The sequence below is a fragment of the Sinocyclocheilus anshuiensis genome, unplaced genomic scaffold, assembly GCF_001515605.1.
Source record: "Sinocyclocheilus anshuiensis isolate Anshui unplaced genomic scaffold, SAMN03320099.WGS_v1.1 scaffold822, whole genome shotgun sequence".
NCBI classification, from domain to species: domain Eukaryota; kingdom Metazoa; phylum Chordata; class Actinopteri; order Cypriniformes; family Cyprinidae; genus Sinocyclocheilus; species Sinocyclocheilus anshuiensis.
In genome coordinates, this window is record NW_015539892.1 from 737,971 (window position 1) to 763,482 (window position 25,512).

Genomic DNA, 25,512 nt, shown 5'->3' on the forward strand with positions numbered 1-25,512 from the left:
CTGTGTAAAACTTTTAACTTTATACATTTTTCTGTATTGCTTTATTGCATTTAAATGTTCAGTTATTTTTGTTTTAAGAAAAAAAGTTATTAAACCTGTTATACTGTATTATGACAGCACTTTTTTCAACATTGTGATAATACCGTGATAAAAGCATTAGCAATTAATCGCAACATGAAAATTTGATATATCCCTACACTGGACTATGGTATAAATAAATTCAACTGTATAACAGTTTCACTGCAATTCATGTTATAAAGTTAGAATTAAATAATAAAAATAATACATATGCACTTATCTGTACATAGTAAATGCAGTTATTTTTAAGCGGTTGTTGACATCCTATCTAAAACGTGATTTAGCCAAAAAAAAACAAAAACAACAATAACGTTACCAGTTACCACTCTAATATGTCTTGGAATATCAGTGCGTGCAAAGGTTCTGCGCGATCCTCTTGTTCAATATTCTCTGGGTCTGAATCCGGCTCAAACTGATATGGCAATATTGACGCCATCCTTAACTAAACCGGAGCAGACGGAACTTGCTGCTTTGGCAAGGGGCGGGGCAGTACTGAAACGCCGTCTAAGCTGTTCGCCAATCACAACGCACTGGGACAGCTAACCAATCACAACACATTTTGTTTTTCAGAAGGCGGGCCTTCATCACACCCGGAACTAATCGAGCCGTTTGTGCCAGGATGGGGAGAAATGTATTGTAATAATGTAAATTATGTAAAAAATTATGCGTTTTTCGAACCACCAAGCATGAGAGCATGTTCTAGTACACCCCCAAAACAAATTCAAGACATTGTAAAAGAGCATAATAGGACCTCTTTAAACCCGCGGACATGAAAAACAACCCGCGGCAACAGTGTTAAAGTAGCCCAATTCCGCGGGAAAACCGTGGACTTGGCAACACTGTGTATAGGCTATATGTGTTCGGTTTGAAGCGGCGCAGCGCAGCCGCAGACCGATCAGTGTATGACATAAAAGTCATCAAATTAAAAAGTTAATGCTTACTGGAGACGCGAACCGTTTCAAACGATTCAGTCCGATTTGGTGAACTGGTTCAACCGGTTCACTAAGAAGAACCGGTTAAATCGAACGATTCGTTCGCCGGACATCACTATTAGGTTGCTATGAGTGAGAGAGAGGGTGCTTCTCAATTCTTATTTGTGCATCCTCATTTCCTTTCCTCGCGTCTTAGCTCCACCCCTTCAGGATGCGAGGGAAGGACGCAAGGAAAAGACGCGAGGATGGAGGAATTGAATCAAGTGAAATTATATATCCTCGCTCCCTTTAGCGTCATTTCAAAGCATCATCAGCTGCGCTAAAGGGATCTGCCCTTATGTTGTCAAAGTTTGTTATTTAAGACATTCATAATAAATATCAATAAAGCAAGATGCCCTGTTTGAAATATATGACATGCATGGTTTATTTAAAATGAAAAGGTAAAATATAAATGTAAATTATTGCAACAGATGTGAAGGGGGAGGAGAATTGATCCGTGCGTCAGGTTTTTCAATGAAAAACACTTCCGCAAAGGATACACCTGTGTATCCTCGCTCATAGCTCCTCAGGAAGCCTCCTCACTCCTCGATCCTCGCGGTGCAATTAGAGAATTGAGATGTCCTTCAAGATGGCTGAGCTCGATCGATTTCCGGGTCGTAGGATGGAGGACGGAGGAGTGAGGAAACGAGGAGGGATATTGAGAAGCACCCACAGAGAGGAGCGCAAAAATAAAACCACGCCCTCTATTCAATATTCCGTTTCAGCTTTCCAGTTCACTTTAAAATACTGCAAACTAAATAAAAGTTACTCTTAAGTTTACTTTATAAAAATCAGTAAAAATTTTGCAGCAAAAAGACGAAAGTATACCACGACCTAAAGGTGACCTGAACTTGAAATTATAAACTGTAATTTTTACACTAAAAATTATTTTGTTGTAAATAAAACAAAGATTATTAAAGTATGTTTTACAGGAAAATACTATTTCATTCTTTCTGTTTCAAAATTTCTTTCCAATTCTTTGTAATTGTTTGTGAAATTTACTATCAATTCATGGGTGAAAATTGTTTCTACACCAAATTTTACTTGCTAAAAAGTATAAAATATCAATCAGAGGGCAGAAGGCATGTATTAGATTGTGCACAACAGGTATTTCAGAAAAGTTTTGATATGTTAATAATTTAGAGGCCTTTGAAATTTGCATATCAAACATGATACAGTAATCTTTAGAGGGTTAAAGATTACTGTATCATGTTTGATATAGTAATCTTTAACCCTCTAAAGATTACTGTATCATGTTTGATATGCAAATTTCAAACATGATACAGTAATCTTTAGAGGGTTAAAGATGCTGTGGGTGATTTCAGCTGTTGTAATGACGTAACTGTCTCTATTTCCACTGCTTAAACACAGCGAGTATGTCAGTGTGTCGTTAAGGATTATATGTTCTCTCCAGCAATGGGAGAACCACGGTCCATGGTCCAAATTCTCACATCCTAAACAACCAAGACACCCTCTGTAGGGACACATTTCAGGAGCAGACGTAGAAAAACCTTGCCAAGGTAAAGAAAAACTTGGAGCTTGCTTTAATTTACACATCAGCCCAGTCGAAAAGTTGTGAGAAGCCCAGAGTAAGTGCTAGTCAACTTTCCTCCCTCATGAGGGCTTTTAAAGCGTTTCATCCTCAACAGTCAGCCACACTTGCATACATGCACAGAAATGCGCTCCGCTGTGGCAGAGGGACATCATCATTGATTAGCCCGCAAACCATTAGCCACATCATAATTCATAGGAGAACGAAACTGGTTTCCATCTGTAAATAAACACAGGAAGCATGCTGCGTTCTGTGGTAATTCTCGTCAAATTGACCGCTGATGTGAAACAGAGGGAAAAATCAGCAAAGTTGTATTGGAGCCACTGAGCCGTAAAAGTGTAGAACCGTGAATGGCTCGTGTGACAGCGGCGGTGCTGCGTTGAGTCAGCTTTTTGCGCTTAGTCACTGCTGAGTGTGTTTGTGCGGAGAGCAAAATGCTTGCTGGGGTTTCCATGATTTAAAAAAGCCCTTTGAAAGCTTTTCTAAAATAATAATTACTGAGAGGAAAGTATAACAGGCGCATTTCAACAACCTTGAATTACCACCAAACAACCAAGCATAGTAGAGAATAATATAGTATATACCGTAATAATAGTGCATACCGTATATATATATATACAGTATATATATGCATTATTGTTCAAATGTTTAGTCATAAAACATTTAGTTTTTTCATCAAGGATGTATGAAATTAGCATGAAAGTGACAATAAAGACTTTCACATTGTTACAAAAGATTTCTATTCAAGTAAATGCACTTTTGCAACTATGCACTATTCAATATTCAATTAGTAATATGCATTGCTAAGAACTTTATATGGACAACTTTAAAGGCGATTTTCTCAGTATTTAGATTTTTTTGCACCCTCAGATTCCAGATTTTCTAATAGTTTTATCTCGGCCAAATCTTGTCCTGTCCTAACAAACTATACATCAATGGAAAGCTTATTTATTCAGCTTTCATATGATGTATAAAACGTAATTTATAAAAAAAATTGACCCTTATGACTGGTTTTGTGGTCCAGGGTCACATATTTGAAATAAAAAATCTTTTCCATCATTATAAATGTCTTACTTTTGATAAATTTTATGCATTTTTGCTTAATAAAATTATTAAATTCATAAGCAAAAAAAAAAAAAAACCTTACTGACCCCAAAATTTTGAACAGAAGTACAGGTGCATCTCAATAAATTAGAATGTCGTGGAAAAGTTCATTTATTTCAGTAATTCAACTCATTGTGAAACTCGTGTATTAAATAAATTCAATGCACACAGACTGAAGTAGTTTAAGTCTTTGGTTCTTTTAATTGTGATGATTTTGGCTCACATTTAACAAAAACCCACCAATTCACTATCTCAACAAATTAGAATACTTCATAAGACCAATAAAAAAATATTTTTAGTGAATTGTTGGCCTTTAAAAGAACCAAAGACTTAAACTACTTCAGTCTGTGTGGAGACTGTTTAATTTAATACACGAGTTTCACAATTTGAGTTGAATTACTGAAATAAATAAATGAACTTTTCCACGGCATTCTAATTTATTGAGATGCACCTGTATACGTTTGTGTGTATAGCAGTTATACAGATATATGACATATAGCATCACACCTGTGGCACAGTATTTGTCCTCTGTGATCTGGTCAAGGCGTCCCAGCAGCGCGTCGATGTTGGTCTTGATCTGTGTCAGTTCTGATTTGATAGCTTGCAGCTCGGTTGATTTCACTGCTCGCATGTACACACAAGTTTAAGAAAATAACACAATGTTTTAGATTATTAGATCAGGTTTATATATTGCCATGAAACCAAAACAGAAATAAAAGCAATACACTGGTATTTGGTTGTGGAACTATAATGGAGCACTGCCCAAGACAAAAGGTTCCTCTGCTGTTATATTGCAAACATACTAAATCCTAAACCCGGTATGTTAATCTGTCAAATGGCCCAAAGGCCGGTTCAAGAGATCAAGCAGTCCATAAATCATCTCAGCGCACTGAATCTGAGGAAGATCCTGAGCTGTCACGCAATGGAATCAAGGTATATTTCTGGACATTAACTATCTTAAAGATCTTTTGATGTTTCAGCATTCAACATATGTGACCCTGGACCACAAAACCAATCTTAAGTCGCTGGGGTATTTTTGTAGCAATAGCCAAAAATACACTGTATGGGTAAAAATGATTGATTTTTCTTTCATGCCAAAAATCATTAGGATATTAAGTAAAGATCATGTTCAATGAAGATATTTTGTAAATTTCCTACTGTAAATATATTAAAACTTAATTTTTGATTAGTAATATGCATTGCTAAGAACTTAATTTGGACAACTTTAAAGGTGATTTTCTCAATATTTTGATTTTTTTTGCACCCTCAGATTCCAGATTTTCAAATAGTTGTATCTCGCCCAAAGATTGTCCGATCCTAATAAACCATACATCAATGGAAAGCTTATTTATTCATGATGTAAAAACCTCAATTTAGAAAAATTGACCCTTATGACTGGTTTTGTGGTCCAGGGTCACATATAGTATGTGTAGGTCAGTAACACAAACGGTAAATAGAAACATACAAAATAGAAACTGAACTTACACTTGTGTTTGATAGAGCTGTTGGGAAGGATAGTGGATCTGGTCAGGAGTTTGACAGGTAATGACTTCACCCTGCGGACGACCGGCACTGCCACACGGGGACGCTTTACTGGAACCGCTCTGGGCACTGGAGATACTCTGCCTCGGTACTCAAACAGTCTGGAGACAGAAAGAGACATATGAAGAAACTGCTTCATGCAAGGACATGACTTCTATCCATGAGTATATAGATCATGCTCAGGAAACTGCGGTGTTTGTGACTTTTAATTTTATATGTTATTTAAAAAAATAAATAAATTCACTTAAAAACTTTACTGCTAAACTTTCGAGAAATCATATTTCCCCACCTCAGGCCCAAAGTAAACACCAAAAATACTCAGGGACCACCATAGGGCTACGTTTCTCCACAATATTCAGATAAGTGGTCAACATATTTTTTTTTTTCAGTGACATATTCTTAAAATATGACAACCAATCCAACATATGTGAAGATGTCAGAAATATAAAACCATTATTTTAAAAAATGAATTCTAAAAATTCAGCATGTTAAAAGAATTTTAGAAAAATACAAGTATATAAAAAAAATATGATAATACATGTATAATTAATACTTCTATACTTTTCCTTTGTATATATAATACTTTTTTAAAACACTTGTTGTTTTCCATTGTTGTTATCGTTTACTAAAGCTAAAATTATTAAAAACTGTTTTCAATAATGGAGATAAATATGAAATAAAATGTAAATATGGGATGAAAAACAAAAAACGATTTATTATAAATGTTGTACATTATAATTACTAAAATTACTAAAACTGAAATAAATATAAAGCTTAATAGAAATATACAAAAATTCAAAAGAAATAAAAATGAAAACTTAAAATATGAAAATAAAATCTTTGAGTCATTTTACGGTGAGAGCATTCCAGTTTTCCATCCATCATACAACAACTCCTCTTGAACAGAGCGGGAGATGCGTCCTACTCAAAGGAGCTCAACAACTCCATCTCATAGCGTAAACTGACAGCGTACGTCTTTGCATTGTGGCCAAATTAGCTGACATGAGGCTAAAAGCCAATAGTTTGCGATCCAAGTCAATCCTAGAGCTCTGCTGTCAGGGATGAAGTGAGAGAAGAAGATACTTTTGCCTTCAAAGAGAAGCATGTCTGCTGCCCTGACAGGAACCTAAAAGCAACCAGCTGGCTTGCCACATGCCATCTACGGGGCTTCACAGACTGATCCGCAATCCTAGAGATCTAAATTATTGGATATGTTTGCTGTAAAATATTGACTGCAGTCAGCATCGCCCTAAGATGGCTGTAAGTCGGGGAGCAGAGATCACAAGAGAGATATCAATAAACACGTCAGCTCATCATATGGACGCAATATCCCATACATCTGCAAACAAGTACGTCCAGCTGAGTCTCGCAGCAGGGTTTCCATAGCTACTACCGAAAAGGGACGCTGGCCAACCGCGCGCTCGCTGAGCCAAAGTTTGCTTAACGGGTTGTGGAGGGAGTTCTTGTGAAACGCATATTTTTTCCTCCATCTTTCTTTCTGCAGCTTGCAGCTGTGTACGAGTGTTTTTATGAGAGTTCCTTTAATTCTGCCAAATTGTGAGAAAATATATTATGACAGGAAGAGCCGTGTTAGAGAGAGAACACTGTGCCTGCCTTCAGTATTAGTCACTGCTGGGTTACTGCACTAAAAAATGCTCCATGTAAAGCCTAACTGCTGGGTTAGGAGTTCAGGTCAGTCTATTTCAGCATGAGCGAAAAGTGCTTTTGTACTCAATCAGTATACTATACGAGTATTTTTTCTTTAATAAATAGATTTAGTGTGACGATCAATGCATATGACAAACTTTTTAGCAAATAGTCTCTTTCTGATGATTTTATCCAGCAGTCACAAGCAGTTGAAGGTAATTTATCACAATACTATTATAAATGATTAAAAGTGACAGTAAAGTCATTTATAATGTTACAAAAATATATATTTAAAATAATTATTTTGAACTTTCTGTTCATCAAAGAATCCTGAAAAAAGTATCATGGTTTCCACAAAAATATTAAGCAGCACAACTGTTTTCAACATTGAAAATAATAAGAAATGTTTTTTTGAGCATCAAATCAGCATATTAGAATGATTTCTGAAGGATCATGAGACTGGAGTAATGATGCTGAAAATTCAGCTTTAATATCACAGGAATAAATTACATTTTAATATATATTAAAACAGAAAACAGTTACCTTAAATTGTAATAATATTTCACAATATTACCGTTTTGACAGTATATGACCAAATAAATGCCGCCTTTTTTTCAAAAACAGTAAAAAATCTTACAGATCAGAAAATGTTTTAAGGGTAGAGTAAATTTATTTGGATTAAATTAAAGATGATCACAATGTACATAAATGAAGAATCAGAAGTCTGATAATATGCATATTAAATGTTAACATTGTCTTCCAAATATAAAGTTAAATGGCTATAAATTATCCATTTTATAATCATTATGGAAAATGTCCATTTATTACAGGTGTATTGGTAAAAAAAAAGTATTGTCCATCACTATCACATACCCTGCTCTGGAAGGGTGCAAACACAAACAAATGGTGATACAAACAGTGAAATGCTGCTTGGCCAGTCAAATGACAGGACAATGACTGTTGTATATTGGCATATTATTATACCTGGACTGTAAGTTTATGCATTCTGGATGGGACTTTAGTGCATTTCCTGTATTTCAACAAAATCATTTGTGCAAAATCATGGACTTACCTGTCATAGAAGTCATCTCTGTAGTAATCATAGTCAAAATCATAACCGCTGCAGGGATTAAACACAAAAAATACATCATTTTAAATATAGGTGATTCACAGGACTTAAAAAAACAACAACAACTTTGCAACATTAAAAGGAGACCAAAGCAACTTCCAGTCAATTTCAACTTAGAAGTTGTGAAGTTTTTACTAGATAAAAAGTAATTGCACTTTTACACAAAAATATAAAAGTGTACAAAAATATACACTACATGTCACACTATACAGGGCAAGTTGTCACAGTGCAAACATGTAATTTATTTACACATGCTACTTTTATTTGAAATGCCAAAATTAATCTAAAACATATAAGCCACTAAAACATGCACTACTGTGCAAAAGTTAGGGGTAAGTAAACTTTTTTAATGTTTAACTTAAAAAAGTTTTTTTTTTTTTAAACAAGCACGTTTCTATTTAGGGCCCAAGCACCATGGTGCCATGACCCTCTTGGAATTGTTCAGTTTCTTCTTCTTCTTCTCCAAAATTAATCACATTTTTGAGGGCCTAAACATGCTTGAAAACACATGAAACGTTGCACACATGCCAGAAGTGGCGAATTTTATTTATTTTTTTACGTCTGATACAGGTTTCAGAAATGGGTGTGGCAAAATAGCTCGATAGCGCTACCTATACACTTTCAACGAAGTGCCCCTCGAGCTACATTTCACGTACATGTACGTAATTCGGTACACACATGTAACACACCAATACCTACAAAAAAGTATCTTGGAGCAAAATCCGAAACCCAACAGGAAGTCAGTAATTTTGAATTTTCTTGGCAAATTTTGTGCCGCTGACCAAATTTCCAGGCATTGTATTTTAACGAACTCCTCCTAGAGATTTAATCAGATCAACACCAAATTTGGTCAGTGTAATCATAATGCCTTTGTGATGTTAAATTGCGAAGATCTGACACAGGAAATTGCTATAACTCAGGCATACAATGTCCAATCTGCCCCAAACTTCACATGTTTGATAAAAGTCCTGTCCTGAAAACATCTACATGCCAATATTCAGTTATAATAATACACAGCACCACCTGCTGGCAACAGGAAATGTCATGTTTTACACCAACTAAAACATGCAATGTCCAATCTGCCCTAACTTTTTTGTTGGATAAGAATCTTGGTCTGAAGACATCTAAAGGCCAATATTCCGTTATAATCACAGCGCCACCTGTTGACAACAAGATATGTCACAGAGCCACCAGCTGGCAGCAGGAAGTTTGGCACATATAAATGACTTTGACATATTCCTCCTATATTTACCACTTTAAATGCATATTGCACACCGTTCGCCATTTTCCTAAAGCCAACAGGTGGAGGTGAGCCCGGGTGCAAGGGCCCTTTCAACGCTGCTTGCAGCTTAAATGTAAAATGTAATTTATTCCTGTGATGGGAAAACTGAATTTTCAGTATCATTACTCCAGTCTTCAGTGTCACATGATCCTTCTGAAATCATTCTAATATGCTGATTTGCTGCTCAAGAAACATTTCTAATGCTCAATGTTGAAAACCATGATTTTTTTCATGACTATTTGATGAATATTTCTTTGAAATAGATCTTTTTTGGTAATATTATAAATGTCTTTACTCTTACTTTTGATCATTTTAATGCATCCTTGCTGAGAATAACTGACCCCAAAACTCTTGAATGGTAGTGTATTTTAATTTAAAATGTACTATACACTATTCAAAAGTCTTTCGAGTGAGTGAAGTGACGTGTGGCCAAGTATGCTGACCCATACTCAGAATTTGTGCTCTGTGCATTTAACCCATCCAAGTGCACACACACACCGTGAACACACACCCGGAGCAGTATTTCTTAGCAATATTTAATCCCTAAGCATTCCTGTAAAATTTGCAGTGTTCCGCGGGCGGTACAGTGGAATGCTAACAGGTAAGCAGTGAAATAATTATAAAACATGAAAAACTAAATTTGGACAACGTAATAGAAAAATATCAAACCACTGTTTTGGTCAAAATAAACTCACATGTGACAACTTACCCCGGTCTCACCTATAGAGTATCTAAATGTGTTGCAAGCTAAATATGTTGCTGAGTTGGTTAATAATACACTCTACTCTCATTCTGCAATCACCTGTATAATGTTGCTGCAGTTCTCTTTAGTCCTTTAGGCCTGTTGGGTTTGGGTTCACCTGCCATGTTAATGTCTGTGAACAGAACCGGAAAACACGCATTCAATCTAAAGTTTCATTTTTACTTATAAAATGCAGATTTAAAGAAGTGCACAGAGTAATTATATGACATGAGCAGACATACGTATTAAACAATGACAGATGGCAGAAGCCTTTCAAAGTGACATCTGCAGCTCTTTGATAATTGTACGTTACCGGGTGCACTTGAGGCTGCTATCTAATGACTCTGTAATTATCACGGTGAACTGACATTATGGACACTTGTTGTTAAGTGGGAGTGCTCTGATTTGCATAACCACATGCTCGATGCATCCACCAGAGGGCACTCAACACCCACTCAACCGGCCCAGAACAATCCGGCATCTGTGCTCTTCCCCACATTTCAGCCTCCAGAGTCTCCTGGCTTCCACTTTATAACAGCAATGACAGGAGGAGAAGCAGAAAGAGAATAATGGATAGGCGTGAGGCAATGGAAGACATGGCTCTGTCACCCGATTTTATATTTCCAACACTCAAGCGAATTCAGAGGTGAGGCTTGAGACAGCGAGAGGCGCCAGGGTTTGAGGGAGAGATGTCAGCCGTGATGATTTCCTTCAGCTCTGGGACTGATTGGCCAGTAGGGAATGAGTGGGGCCGTGAGAGTGACAGGTCACCGAGGCTGTCAAGTGGAAGCCAAAGGCTCTGTGGAGCATGAAACAGTGGCTAATCTGACCACCGAAAAAAACATGTATGTCATCAAGCAGCTGCGGAGGGCTGGAGGGCAAACGAGAGACGGAGAAACAAAGATTGGAACTGAAGGAGAGATCGAACTAAATCGAGGCAAAGACAGGATCGCGCAGCCAAAGAGAAAGAGACATAAAAGGTGGAAGCTACCAAATGAACAACTGTCTGATGTCCTCAGCGTGACACGAACACCTGCCGCTGACACACCTGTCCTGTTCCTCATTTATCTGAGGGGGGTGGGGCATCAGCGGTCGGTTGCCTGGATACCATCACAGCTGAAAAACCAATCAGTGTCTAGAGGTCACCTTATAGAGGACGCACCATTACTGGCTGGTATGATGAGGCTTAAAACTACTTGATAACTGAAATAGCGCGGTGATAATACGATCCTACATTGACTGTGTGTAATTCATTTGAAGGGCACCATTAGGTGGCACACGCCAAAGACACACATATATAGACTTCACAGAACTTAGCTAGTGTGTACTCTAGGGCATGAAAGCAATTGTTTATTGGTAAGGTTATGTTTAGAATAACATCCTACAATATCACTCTTGCTATTTCCAGTAAAATAGCATTAATATGTATTCTGTACGGCAAAATGTGAAGTATACAACAAAGCATACTGCACAGAATAGTATACTGCACACGGCAATGCACTTAACTTGACTTTTCATTTCCAGAGTGATGATTGAACAGTAATAATTATTAACATTTCCTTGTGGACTACTTGATCAGACCGCTGTTCAATAATATAATATAATATATAATTTATTATATATATATAATATAATATAATATAATGTCATATAATATAATATAATAATTATTATTATTTTTGCTGCATATAAATAGCAGCAACAACAACAATTATTATAGTACTATTATTATTATTATTATATTACATAACAAATTTGAATTAAAAACTCTAAGTAATTGTTTTTGACAGATTTTAAAAACAGTTAGCTGTATCCAGTAAATAATAGTATAAAATTAGTATTAAATACATAAATCATTTGATCAATTCATAATTATATAAATAAATTAATCATTATTATTACAGTATAAATACAACAAAATAGTAATAATAAATCTTTCAGAAATATATAATTTATTATATTTAGATTATATAATTACAGATTATAGATAATTAAAAATGATAGGTAACTGTTTTTGATGTTTCTGCAATGTATCATACTACTGTTTGAAATGTTTATCATTGCATACATACTATTCCACATACTATTAAAAAAAATAGTTGGCAGTATCCAGTATTTAGTATGCTATTAATTTAATTCCGAACACATGCACACTGAACTCCTGGCACAGTGCATGCTAACAACATTCCCTCTAGTAAGTGCCCTACTTTTATTACAAAACAATAATCAGTACATGTATTCAACAACTACATGAAAAAGCTCATTACAAACTTAAAATTCACTGAGAACCTTGAAGAACCGAGAATGGAGCTGATGTCACATTGTCCACTTTATAATGTTGATCTACTTGCACTGCATTATATTGACCGCACTTTGACCCCAACACAGTGATGGCCAAAGGAAACTGCCATCAATAGATATTAATCTTAACTGCTTCAGTGTCATGGGGCTCGCTCGTGGCAGCAGTCATAGCACATGCTAACCAAACACTCTACGGGGCGCATAAAAGTCAGTTTGCTCCTACAGCAAGTGTTGTGCACTTTTTTTTAACCTTGGAGAGATGTTATTCAGATGTGATATATAACTCACCAATACAGTTCACTAACAGATTCATATTATTGTCCAACTCACCGAGGGTTTGTCCAGCAAGCACACGTCCATTTTCTCCAATGACGGCTCCTCGAGCTTGTCTCTCATTAGCGTACTGAACGAAAGCGTAGCCTTTGTGAACCGAGCAGCCCAACACACGGCCGTATTTGGAGAAGATCGTCTCTACGTCGCTCTTTTTCACCACCGCTGTGTTCAGGTTGCCGATAAACACACGTGAGTTGATAGACTTGGGGTCATTTTTGTTGGTAATGTTGCTCGTCTGGACTTTCAGCGACATCTTGGTTCAAATGTGAACAGCAATCTGGGGAAGAAACAGATCACAGAAGATTAGACCAAGAGCTGTATAATTAGGTACATTTTGGATACTGTGAAATGAACAAACCATATTCCTGACTGAAACGGACAAAAAAAGATCAATTGTATAGATTTCTTTATAAAGAGGACTTAAAACAACAAGCCATGAGTGGTGTTACAATTACTTTTGTGATTAAACTTCCATTAATTGTGTAAAATCACTTGTTTTTTTAAATGGCAACAACATAAATATGTCAATAAAAGATAAATAGTTAATTTTTAACACAATAAAATGATAAAATGTTAATTTTCAACAAATTCATATAATAATAATTCATATTATAATTATTAATAATAATGATTAAAAATTTAATATAAATTATCTATATTCTGGTAAATTATTTATATAAATTCATATTAATAATATGAATAAAATAGTTTATTTAAACATGTTATATTATTATTAACAATATTATATATAACAATAAGCAATATTAATTTCTACATATTAAAAATGATATGTTATTATTATTATTATTATTAATAATAATAAATCATCTAAAAAAGTATTTTTTAATATAAATAAAAAACATAAAAAATATAAAAAAATTATATTGTCTGTCAGGTAATATAATTACTTCCCAAGCCAGACAATCCACAGAGCAATATAATAGATAGGCCTACAGTATATCTGGGGCCTTAAAGGTGCTGATTTTGCCCTTGAGCAAACATTGCTCTATGAATCATCCTGAACATGGACACGCCCTGACCTATATATCGCCTAATTAATGAATAAGTGATCAAAGCTCTCCTGACACCAGCACAGCACATCTGATGTACTCCATTTCTCACAGGCAAGACCAGCTACGCCCTACGCAGTAAAATCAGACAGAACTGTAATTAGCACACTGATCAAAGTGTTAATGACAGGCCATAAGAACGAACAATCACACATGCGATCGCCATTGTATCTCAAGACTGTAAAGGGATTCAACTGAGAGGAAAGTGAGACAGACTTTTGCTTAAAGGGATAGTTCACCCAAAAATTACATTTCTGTTCCACTTGTTCCAAACCTGTATGAGTTTCTATTGAGCACAAATGTAGATATTTTAAAGAATGTTGGTAACCAAACAGCTGATGGTAGCCACTGACTTCCACAGTACTTTTTCCATACTACGGACATCAAAGGCTACCGTCAACTGTTTGGTCACCAACATTCTACAACCAAAGGTCTCAGAGTCTCAGAGATCTCATTATGAACTCAAACATTTGTCATTTCTGAGCGATTCGATCCACATAAATGTTTAGTATGACACCCACTATTCATAGTCCAATCAAAGGATAAATTACATGGAGGTAAAATGGACTGCATTTCAAAAGATCAACCTCCAATCAATAGATTTCCTCTGAGAAGGCTCTGCTTTGCTTCTCTTAAGTTTTATAATGAAGGGACATGAGAAGATAAGAGTATTTGGACCTTATTATGAGGACAGAAAAGAAGTCTGAAGTTAAAAGACGTGGTGCTTCTGACCAAGTGGCCCACCACTGTTCCTTATTAGCAGCGTTTGAGTGCCGCCGAATGTGAAATCAGGAGAAAGTGAAGACCAAACAGCAAGTCTGTCAGTGTCATCTGACTGTGTCTCAGGTATGACAGAAATAAGGTGTTCTGTGAGGGCCGTTCATTTTCAGAGCAAGCGAACAGGAAGGTCATTTAGTGCGAAAGAGACGTTTCTCCTCTAATTACTAGCTCCTCTGTACATCTCACATTGCTGGGGATTGTACAAGTCTTTGAAGCATGTGCTGTCTTTCTTTCTTCCTTGTTATAATGACTTGGGCAATAAAGGTTTTTGAACTGTGCTTTTTACTGCATGCTATCATCCCGCTCGCAGAAATAACTAGCCAATTCATTGCTTTGCTTGGATTCGCCTTTAAAATCCTGCCTCTGTGGGGCCCATTAACACCTGTTAAAGAGTTTCTAAAGCGTTTGGTAGCTGAAAGCGTCAGAGGGTTTAGAGATCGTGGATTGTAATTAAATGATCGATTAGACTGGGAAAACACTGGACTGGATTCCTACGTCACGCTGTGTTGGACAGCATCCTGACTGAAAGCATTCATGCGGCTGAAAGACTCACGCTAACTTAATGAGCTGTGGGTTTCAGCGCTCCCATTTTTCCTCATTATGTCTTTCACACAATTAACCCATTCAAGCATATGAGTTTAATCGAAGTGAAACCAAAAAAGAAAAATAAGGATGCACCACATTGGACATTTTTGGCGGATAAAACAAAAACAAAACAAAAAACTACAGGGTGATACTGATACTTTGTCATTTTTCCAATTTGAACTTTTTTTTGCTTTAGAAATACACATTTAAATGAACACATAATATCATCATAACATATAAACATACACCTTTCAAAAGTTTGGGATCAGTAAGATTAATCAAAAATACAGGAAAAAACCTAAATTAAATATTATTAGTGCTGTCAAAATAAACGCATTAACGCATGCAATTAATTTTTTCAGTTTAACGCACCAAAAATATTTAAGGCAATTAACACAGGGGCAGAGCAAGGTTGTCCACAACTGATGCTTCTGTTCTTTTTTCTTGACAACAATTGAGTTTATTTAGAAGCAGAACCTTTACGGCAACATGAAACTGGAGACTTTCAGACGCGCACTCCAACTTCGACTCAGCGCTAGGCGCTAGTCAAACGAGCGTGGAAAAGTTACATATGACGAGGGAGCTTCAGAAGAACAACAGTGAACTGCGGTCTGATGAGATGTTGTTAGGCCATATGTCAGTAAAAACAAATTTTCCTGTCCTGTCAGCCGTTATACTGTGCTCGTAGCCATGGGTGTAGAATATGCGGCAGATGTGTCCCCGCTTATGATGTGCCAAGTAATCCCTAATGTGGACAAAGGCATCCAGACATCACTGTAGCTAAGCTGAATAAAAAGCAGAAACGTTTTGACTGATGAAATGTGAAGACAATAAATACACGATTGTGACAATATATGGTTTATGTGTGTTTTTTCAAGTCATCTTCAGGTAATAAATAAATAAAATATATGAATGATGCAGTGCTAATTGACATATAATTTATTACAGTACAAAAACTATAAAATATAAGCAATTTTCTGCCTTATTCTGTGATCAAAATGGAAAAAGTGTCTGTAGTATAAACCAATCATAAAATTGTCAATCGTTAAATATTAAAAAAAGAAAATTTCCTAGAGACATCAGCAGTATTGGTATCAGTGATACTCGCCTTCAATCATAAAAAGATGCCATTAAACAAATATAAAAAATATACTGTCTTTGTTGTTTCTACATTACTTTGAAGTTTGAATGTGACATTATTGAAATATAAAAGTATATTTAAAAACTTTAATGTCATGTAGAATTAATTGGAATTAATAGCAATTTCAGAAAAAATTTGATTCTTTAATTTTTAATTGATTGGCAGCACTAATTATTACATAGTATTATTAAAATAACAGTTTTCTATTTTAATATTTTAAATATTTCTATTATTTTTTAATATTTTAAAATGTAAATTACTACTGAAATATATTTTTATTGTAGCATGATACATTATAAATGTATACTGTCACTTTTGATCAATTTAATGTAGCCTTGCGGAATAAAAGTAGTAATTTATTAAAATAAATCTCTTACTGACCCCAAACTTTTGAATGTTAGTGTAATTATTCTATTAGAATTATTCAAATGATAATATTTTCAAAAATATTATAGTGTCTGCACTTCTAAACAATAAATCCCACTTTTTACCAATTGTGGAAAACATAAGAACAGTATCATTGTGAATATTACAATTATAAATGCATGTTTAAACACACACACACACACACACACATTACAAATACTTCAGAAGTTCAGGTAACTTAAAAGCATTCTCTTTTTACAACAAAAATGTTTCACCGCTCTGTTTGTTTTTTTATGTATTACCTAAGACACAGCCATGATCCAAAATAATCTTTCTGAGTGAATTAAGAAAATTTACCAGCCATGAAACAGTATTTGGCATAATGTTTATTAAAAATATATTATTTAATAAAAAATATATAATAAAATATTTGCTATCTTTTTTCTTCTACTTTACAAACTGTGCTGATCACTCCACTGTAAAAATATATACTTTTATTTTAGAAATTAAACAAACATTACTGTAGTAAGTTTTAGAAGACAATAATATTACACTTTTCTACTTCAAAATGTATTGTTTATTTCAAAATTTCTTGTTTAATTCAGTGTGCTACTAGCCATTCTTTATAATTGTGTGTGAAATTTACTAGCAATTTCTGTGTGAAACTGTTTTAAATATTTTCTTTTTAGAGTATGTCACTCAAAGGATATACGCAAGATACTACCTCTTATCAAATAATTATATACTTGATTTGTTGATTTAATGTGAGCAACATATCACATTTCACCACTGGTGTCACGAAAAAAACTTAAGGTTTTCCTAATAAATCTTCTGATAGTAAAAACACCACACAGAAGAAGAAGTGTAAACAAACACTTGTATCATTTCATTTTCTCAATGCTTGACAACATCAGTCTACCACATAGTAGAAACATCTAAAACACCTTTCATGTGCAGATTTCATTGTGTTCACTGATTAGATTATGAGCAGAAAAAACATATTATAGAACCTACAATGCAATACATATACCTCATAAATTACTAATAAAACAACATTAATTATTATTATTAATTAATAATTTTACATATGTTTTTATATAGATTTAATTAATTATTAATTTGATTGTAAATTATTGTTGATCATTAATAATTAGCATTTTTCATGCTTATGGATTTGATTAATAATTGGCAAATACATCATCAGCTAAGGCATTTCTAAAAACATTAAAAGCTGCCATATTTAATTAGCAGTAATGTAGTGAGCAGAGGGGACTGTTTTTTTAACAGTTTAATGGATGAAATTAACAGAGGAGAGATTGGATTGGATAGAGTCCAGGCCAAACAGCGGCGCCATCCGTCAGGGATAGAGACACCAAACGTTCTCTCTCTCTCTCTCACACACACACACCCGCACACATCTCTCTCTCAAGCATGTGACACTGGCACACAAACGTTTGACTATCCAGAGATTTGGCAGCGCTGTCCCACCACACAAGTTTCCCAGAAGCAGCTGCTTGCATTGCACAACACACTAATACCAGGTTATCACAATGTCCGGGGGGCTGAATGTTCATCGGCCTTTACTCCTGACCTGAAACCTGTTTTGCATTTTGTAGTAGCAGTCCAGGTTAAAGCGTGCTGGAGGTTTGCATCTTAAACTGAACTCTCAGCATACGGATAATGTGCTCACACGAGTACTTCATTCACTCAGAACGCATTCAACACTTAACGCAAGATAAATTGAGATGTAAAATTACAGTGTAGTTATTTGCGGTTCATTGACTGTGGGTTAATCTATCTACTGTAAGACTTGATGTAAAGATAAACTGAAACCTTGGTATATCCATGAATCTATCACAGTAAAAACACAAAGAGCCATTATACACACACCACCTTTGATCAACTCATAACACTGTACAAATTGAATTCTGTTTGACTTTACAAAGTCATGTGCTTGAACTCTCTCTTTTACACACACACACACACACACACACTTTAGAGAGGATGCATTAAATAGACCAAAATTACAAATATTTCTAATGGCACAAAAGATGTGTCATTCAAATAAATGCTATTATTTTGAACTTTCAATTCATCAAAGAATCCTGAAGAAATGTAACACAGTTTACATTAAAATATGAAGCTGCAAAATTGTTTTAGTTAATTACAATTAATCAGGCAACTGTTTTCAACATGGTTAATAATAAGAAACATTTCTTGAGCAGCAAATCAGTATAGAATAAGGATCATGTGACACTGAAGACTGGAGTAATGATGCTAACAATTCAGCTTTGCATCACAGGAATAAATTATATTTTACAATAAATTATAATAAAAACAGTTATCTTAAATTGCAATAATATTTCACATTTATGTTTTTACTGAAATATTGTTAGTGAGAAGTAGAGTCTTCTTTCATGAATATTAAAAAAAAAAATTGTACCGATGATGAAGGGTTGTGTAAATGTGTAGAATTATGCTGAACATTTACGAAGACAACTTTAAATATTTCCAGTTGGTAAATTACAAATATTACAAACATAAAAAACAAAAACCTGTAGGCCTTGATTAAGTTACAATGCCATTTCAGTGCGTCATGAATATACAAGTCACTCTTAAGTAGCACTCAAACATTCACACATTCATGGGAAATGCAGGTGAAAAGTTCAAAAACATTCATAACCTTGCACACAGGGAAGTGTTTATAGAAAAGTTCTGTAAAGACCACTATCGTCAAAGATGATTGACAATTAGCATACAGTTTGGATTGGCGGTATGGTTCTGTTCTGGGCAAGAATTCCCTGCACATCCATGCAGCCTAGCATGGATGAGAGCAGGGAGAGCAGCGATAACCCCCCAGGGTAAACAGAACAGAACCAACATAAATGTATTGCAGATATCGTTAAAGTTCAATAATTTATGTACACATTTTAGAATTAGTCTGATTCAAAGGATAATCAGAAGGCTGAATCCTGACTGACAGAGGAGGAGTTGGGGATGGAGGAGGGCAATTAGCTATTGAGCAATGCAAAAACTGCTGATAATACTGAGGGACCTTATGAATGCTTAGATAGGTGTCGTATTCCTATAGGTAGATGGGGATCAGCTGAGAGTCAGTTGATGCGAGCTTGACTAACGTGACCTGCCAGAACTAACGCTACGCTTGATATCTGTCATTACTGGTAAAAAAAAAAACATGTAGTTGCAATGAATGAACAGCATGCTTCAAAATTAAGCTTTACAAAGGATGCAAGCACACCTTAAAGGCATTATAAAGTAGTCTATAACTAATTGACTTTTTCATTTCTTCCTCACACACAGCTATCATACGGCTTAAAAAACTTGGATATAGAGTGCACAAGTCATAAGAACCACTTTTATAATATTTTAGCAGTGTGTTATTGTGATTTTGGAGCTTGACAGCCTCATTATACTACACACAATGGCCAAAACATTATTCAAAATTTCTTCTTTTGTGTTATACAGAAGAGAGAAAGTCAAACGGGGTTGCAACAGCACAAGGGTGAGCAAATGATGACAGAATTTTCATTTTTAGATGAACTATCCCTTTAAGTCAGACAGCACAGCGGCTGAGGAATATACGCACGGTTGGTGGCTGCCTGTGTCAAATTTATATCTCTACTACCTCCTCCTCCAAAAAAAAAAACAGGCTTGTATCCGCTCTAAATTCTCTATTTTCTTTTTTTTCTACTCTGAGGGCAGGTGTTGCCAGAGATAAAAGAGAATGCAGAATAAACGAGTGTGCTTGTAATGATGAGGTCCCTTCTCATCCCTCCTTTTCCTTTTCTCTATCTCACTCTGCTAATTTCCCGTCAGCGTCTGATGTCTTGCTTATTACCAGTGGCCTCTGAATCCACAGAATAATTAGCAGAGGAAAATAAACACGGGGTGCCCACGGATGCATGAAGGTCACTGGGTGTCATACTTCACTGTGAGCTGGATGACGAGGGACTTGGGGGTGGGGGAGGAGGTGGGGTGCTGCAGAAGAACAGATGACAGTATTGATTAGTTTTCCTCTCTCGTTTGTTATTGGATCTGTGCTGCGGTTGCACGTGCTGGTTGGCAGCACTGGGAAATATGCTTCTAATGGCTGACACCAGCTATGTTTCGTGTATATATATGCGGTTATATATGTTTATGTGTCCTCTGATCTACAGGCACCTATATGTCAAGTTCAGTGTGATTAGTCATAAGTCATAAGTGATTAGTCAACAGAAGCAGAGAAAAGGAAACAGCTTTGTCTCCTTTGTGCAATAGGATTCTTTTTCCAAAACATGAGCAACTGGCTGTTGGTGTGTCGGCATGAAAATCATGAAACGAGGAGGATTATGAGGGTCTGAACAACAAGTATGGCCAGTGGGAGAGAGTTTCCAGCTGTTTGAAATAACTAATAATTAAATATTATTATTTTAAAATACATTTTATTAACATTTGCATATGACATGCTTTAATATTTTAACAAAATGTATTTCATATATTCATAATTACAAAATATCACACTGATAGTGAGGGTTGTGGTCTCTGTAGCTCTGTATACTATTATTTTAAAATATATTTGATTAATATTTTCATATGACAAGCTTTAATTTGTTAACAAAATGTATTTTATATATTTGTAATTGCACAATTTTTCACACTGATAGCGAGTGTTGACATTCAGGCCGATTTTGCGAGAGTAATGACACTTTTATACAATAGTTCAACAAACAACAAGTTAATATTTGGTAACTTATGTACATTTTAAGGACAATATTTCCACTTACTTTGTCTATTTTTTGCTCCGACAACGAAAAGTGCTAGTCAAACGAAGTCTAAGCTGTTCTACCAACTCATGTAATTCAAATGAGATTTGTTCCTGACCGAATCAGTGCTTGTGAACGATCGTTTCAATTAAAGATTCAATGACTCAAAAGAAAGTCGCTTGTCACCACCTACTGGTGTAAAATGTAATCTACAAAAAGAGTAATTTTTATTGCATTATTTAAAACACACACACACACACACACACACACACACACACACACACAAACAGCACTAACAAATACATAACACTTCTCAGTGTTCAGAAATTCCTGCAATGATCCTAATCCAAAAAAACAAAAACAAATATATTTGGAATTAGGTTGAAAAGTCTATACATTTTTTTTCCATGATCTGATCATTACAAACACACTCCAAACATGTCACAAGAGACTATACAAACAGTCAAATTAGGGAATCTCTGAAAGAAGCTAAAAGTGGTCAAATGCAGAAAAAAAAGACTTAAAAAATGATCCAAACCAAAAAATCAAACCAAAGCACATACAAAAATATTAATAAAAAGACTCCTATTTTACATAAACTCATCCAAGTATGCACAGAGACAGAGAAGACCTTTTCCCCAAGACTCTAAATGGCTCCAGGCTACATCTGGTATTGCTGATAAAGTCTTGCTGTGGCTCCTCCAACCGGATATATCATAAAATTATTGGGCTTTAGGACTCCGCAGGCTGTTCCTTTGGGAAGTCTGACTTTCCTCATCCTCATCTGAACACTACTAAATCAACAAAGCAGCAGCACTTCTGTGGCCTTTGTAGACTAGCTAGGCCAGAGGGCATGCCATCACTAAGACGCCAGGGAAGATTTGGGCCCTCTGGCACTTTTAATTCAAGTTGCCGGGGCCGGTCCTTGATTTATCAGAGTTAATGCAGATTTAATGTTGCGAAAAATCACTCTCCCTCTCGTTCTGTATGCATGCACATTTTATAACAAGAGAAGTGCTTCAAACTGTACATAACAAGACAAATACAACCAATTCCATTAGCCTCATGTTCACTCTGCAGATTCAAAACAAATGAGCCTACAGCAAAATTGCCCAAAGCAACAAGAAATCATGTTACATCTCAGCCTTTTATTTTAAAGTGACATGGCATAGTCATAAATATGCTTAACATTGTGTCTCGGTAAAAATAGAGACTGTTTTGCTTGCTTTATTTACAAGAAAAGCTGTGCGCAAAGCAGAGTATTATAATTGGTGATGCTTGCTAAGGCACTTACTATATTGCATAATATTACTCATAATCAGGGTTAGGGGCTTTGAAAAATGCTAAACTTAAGTGCATAATTTTTCCTGCACCATTTGTGCCTTCCTGTAGCTCAAACAGCACAGCAATGCCAATGTTATGGGTTTGATTCCCAGGGAAAGCATGCATGGAAAAAAAATAAAACTTGAACGCAATGTAAGTCATTTTGGATAAAATTGCCTGCCAAATGCATTAACATAAATGCTATGGACTTGAATCAGAAAGTAACCACAAAACTGTCCGAATACAATTGCAACCACACAGAAATGCCCTGGCAACCACCCAAAAAACTTTAGCGATGTAGTATGACTTTTGCACAAGCAAGCATATTTTCTTCAGAAGATAGGCTAAAAATCTTGTTACATACTTTAAATATTGTTAGTTTAGTTGTTTATGATGGTGAATGCACTTAAGCACTTTTTAGTGTTCAACATATTGTTTACAAAGCACATTTTAGGAAGGTCTTGGCAGACACTTTCATACTCAACTGATATGAAAGTGCATATATTGTGTATGAATAAGACTTCAAGCTGCTGTAAGCATTTTTTATTTTTTAATACACCGGCTCTCTGCCAGTGACGTCATTTGGAGCGGGACCATCTGTTTGATTGGGGAAACTTGTTTTTACATTTCTGTCAGGACCACTATCGTCAAAGATGATTGACAATTAGCATACAGTTTGGATTGGCGGTATGGTTCTGTTCTGGGCAAGAACTCCCTGCGCATCCATGCAGCCTAGCATGGATGAGAGCAGGGAGAGCAGCGATAACCCCCCAGGGTAAACAGAACAGTACCAACATAAATGTATTGCAGATATCGTTAAAGTTCAATAATGTTATGTACACATTTTAGAATTAGTCTGATTCAAAGGAGAATCAGAAGGCTGAATCCTGACTGACAGAGGAGGAGTTGGGGATGGAGGAGGGTAATTAGCTATTGAGCAATGCGAAAACTGCTGATACTACTGCGGGACCTTATATATGAATACTTAGGTGTCGTATTCCCATAGGTTGATGGGGATCAGCTGAGAGTCAGCTGATGCGAGCTTGACTAACATGACCTGCCAGAACTAACGCTACGCTTGATTTTTCAGATTTTTTTGAAAACAGAAATGTACAGAAACTGCTTGCAGCAGATTTATGCATTTAATTATGCGTACAATTCAAATCTTTAATCTAAACCAATGGAAAGAATTAAATATCAACTCAATTGCCATGGTTGAATAGGACAGATTTATACAACAGCAGCACTTTTCACTGTTTTTATCTCTCCAGTTGTCTGTACATTAGTGGTGAGCATTTTTCAGTGAATCTTTCTGCAAGTACACCCTTGTAACCACCTAGCAACTCCATAGCAACCACCCAGAACACCCTAGCAACTACAACATAGCAAAGATGTTATGCAACCTATCCATACTTACAGTAGGCATCTACCTAAGTAGGGCAGCTTTTACAAAATGACAGATGAATTAGCACCAAAACATTTGGAATGAACGAAAGGAAATTTTACATTAAAGGGGTCATGAACTGCCTTTTATTATTTTGTACTGTTCTCTGAGGCCCACTTATAATGTTATCAAGATTTTTACATAAAAACATCAGAATTTAGAAGCAATAGGCTATTTTCTGTCCTGTTTTGACCCCCCTCATCGGAATGCTCTGTTTGAATAGGCGTGGTGGATTGTAGACTCGGAAGTAAACGTCCACTGATATGATTGGTATGATTCTGAAAGTCCTGCATTGAATTGTGCCTTGTTTGTAAACAAATCCGCAGTAAAATGAAGTGAACAAAGGGCCAAGTTCTAACTGACGTGGTCTGGATCTTCATTAAAAATAAAGTTCATCCACGCTTTCCTAATGTTGAGATCAGAAGGAAGGCAAAGACTGTGCTTTTCAACAACACTCTTAAAAATAAAGGTGCTTCAAAAGGTTCTTCACAGCGATGCCATAGAAGAACCATTTTTGGTTCCACAGAGAACCATTCAGTCAAAGGTTCTTTAAAGAACCATCTCTTTCTTACCTTTTTGTAATCTGAAGAACCTTCTTTTGCCACAAAGAACCTTTTGTGAAACAGAAAGGTTCTTCAGATGTTAAAGGTTCTTTATGGAACCATTTAGACAAAAAGGTTCTTCTATGGCATCGTGAAGCACCTTTATTTTTAAGAGTGAACTTGGCACTGCACAGCATCTTGTTATCTTCGGAACCATCTTTATCGTTTGGTTTCTGTGTAGCCATGCATTTGCCTCGCATTATTTATGCTACATGCGTGAATCGGTGGGCGGAGCTAAACAGGCAGTGATGTAGGAGCAGCCATTTATCTTCTTCTGCGGAGGCGGGGTTTAGCCACACTATTACGTCATGAAGCGGCACATTGCACAACCTGTCGTTTTGGCAGATTGGCTTCAATATAAGCTGTTTTTAGACTAACGAGAACTTTTTGAGTTACAATGACCTCTAGCACAATGACCTCTTATATGTCAAAAGATCAAGGGAATCTGATCTGATCTTGATTTATCAGCTCATCACCCCTTTAACAACTAAATATACGGGAAGTTTTTTCTCCCTTTTTGTAGGAGAAAAATACTTCTCAAAAACCAACCATTTGGATTTTTATTTCAAATTTTTTGGGTTCGAAAGATTTTTTTTTCATGCTTTTGAAAGAAGTCTCTTATGCTCACCAAGGCTGCAATTAAAAAAATATATATTTTTATATATTTTAAAATGTAATTTATTCCTGTGATGCAAAGCTGATTTTTCAGCATCATTACTCCAGTCTTCAGTGTCACATGATCCTTCAGAAATCTTGC

The 25,512-nt window shown here is 35.7% G+C and overlaps 1 protein-coding gene across 3 annotated transcripts in view; it reads right to left on the bottom strand.

Moving 5' to 3' along the window:
- Nucleotides 1-25,512, bottom strand: part of LOC107685811 (RNA-binding protein Raly-like) — an 85,250-nt gene that overhangs the window by 10,009 nt on the left and 49,729 nt on the right. For all 3 annotated transcript variants that reach the window (XM_016482540.1, XM_016482539.1, XM_016482541.1), the window contains 5 exons: nucleotides 12,679-12,958; nucleotides 10,108-10,180; nucleotides 7,967-8,014; nucleotides 5,191-5,348; nucleotides 4,213-4,326 (listed from right to left, as the gene is read on the bottom strand). In XM_016482540.1, the coding sequence (XP_016338026.1) occupies nucleotides 4,213-4,326; nucleotides 5,191-5,348; nucleotides 7,967-8,014; nucleotides 10,108-10,180; nucleotides 12,679-12,934 (649 nt within the window). In that variant the 5' untranslated portion in view covers nucleotides 12,935-12,958. The remainder of the gene's footprint in view (nucleotides 1-4,212; nucleotides 4,327-5,190; nucleotides 5,349-7,966; nucleotides 8,015-10,107; nucleotides 10,181-12,678; nucleotides 12,959-25,512) is intronic.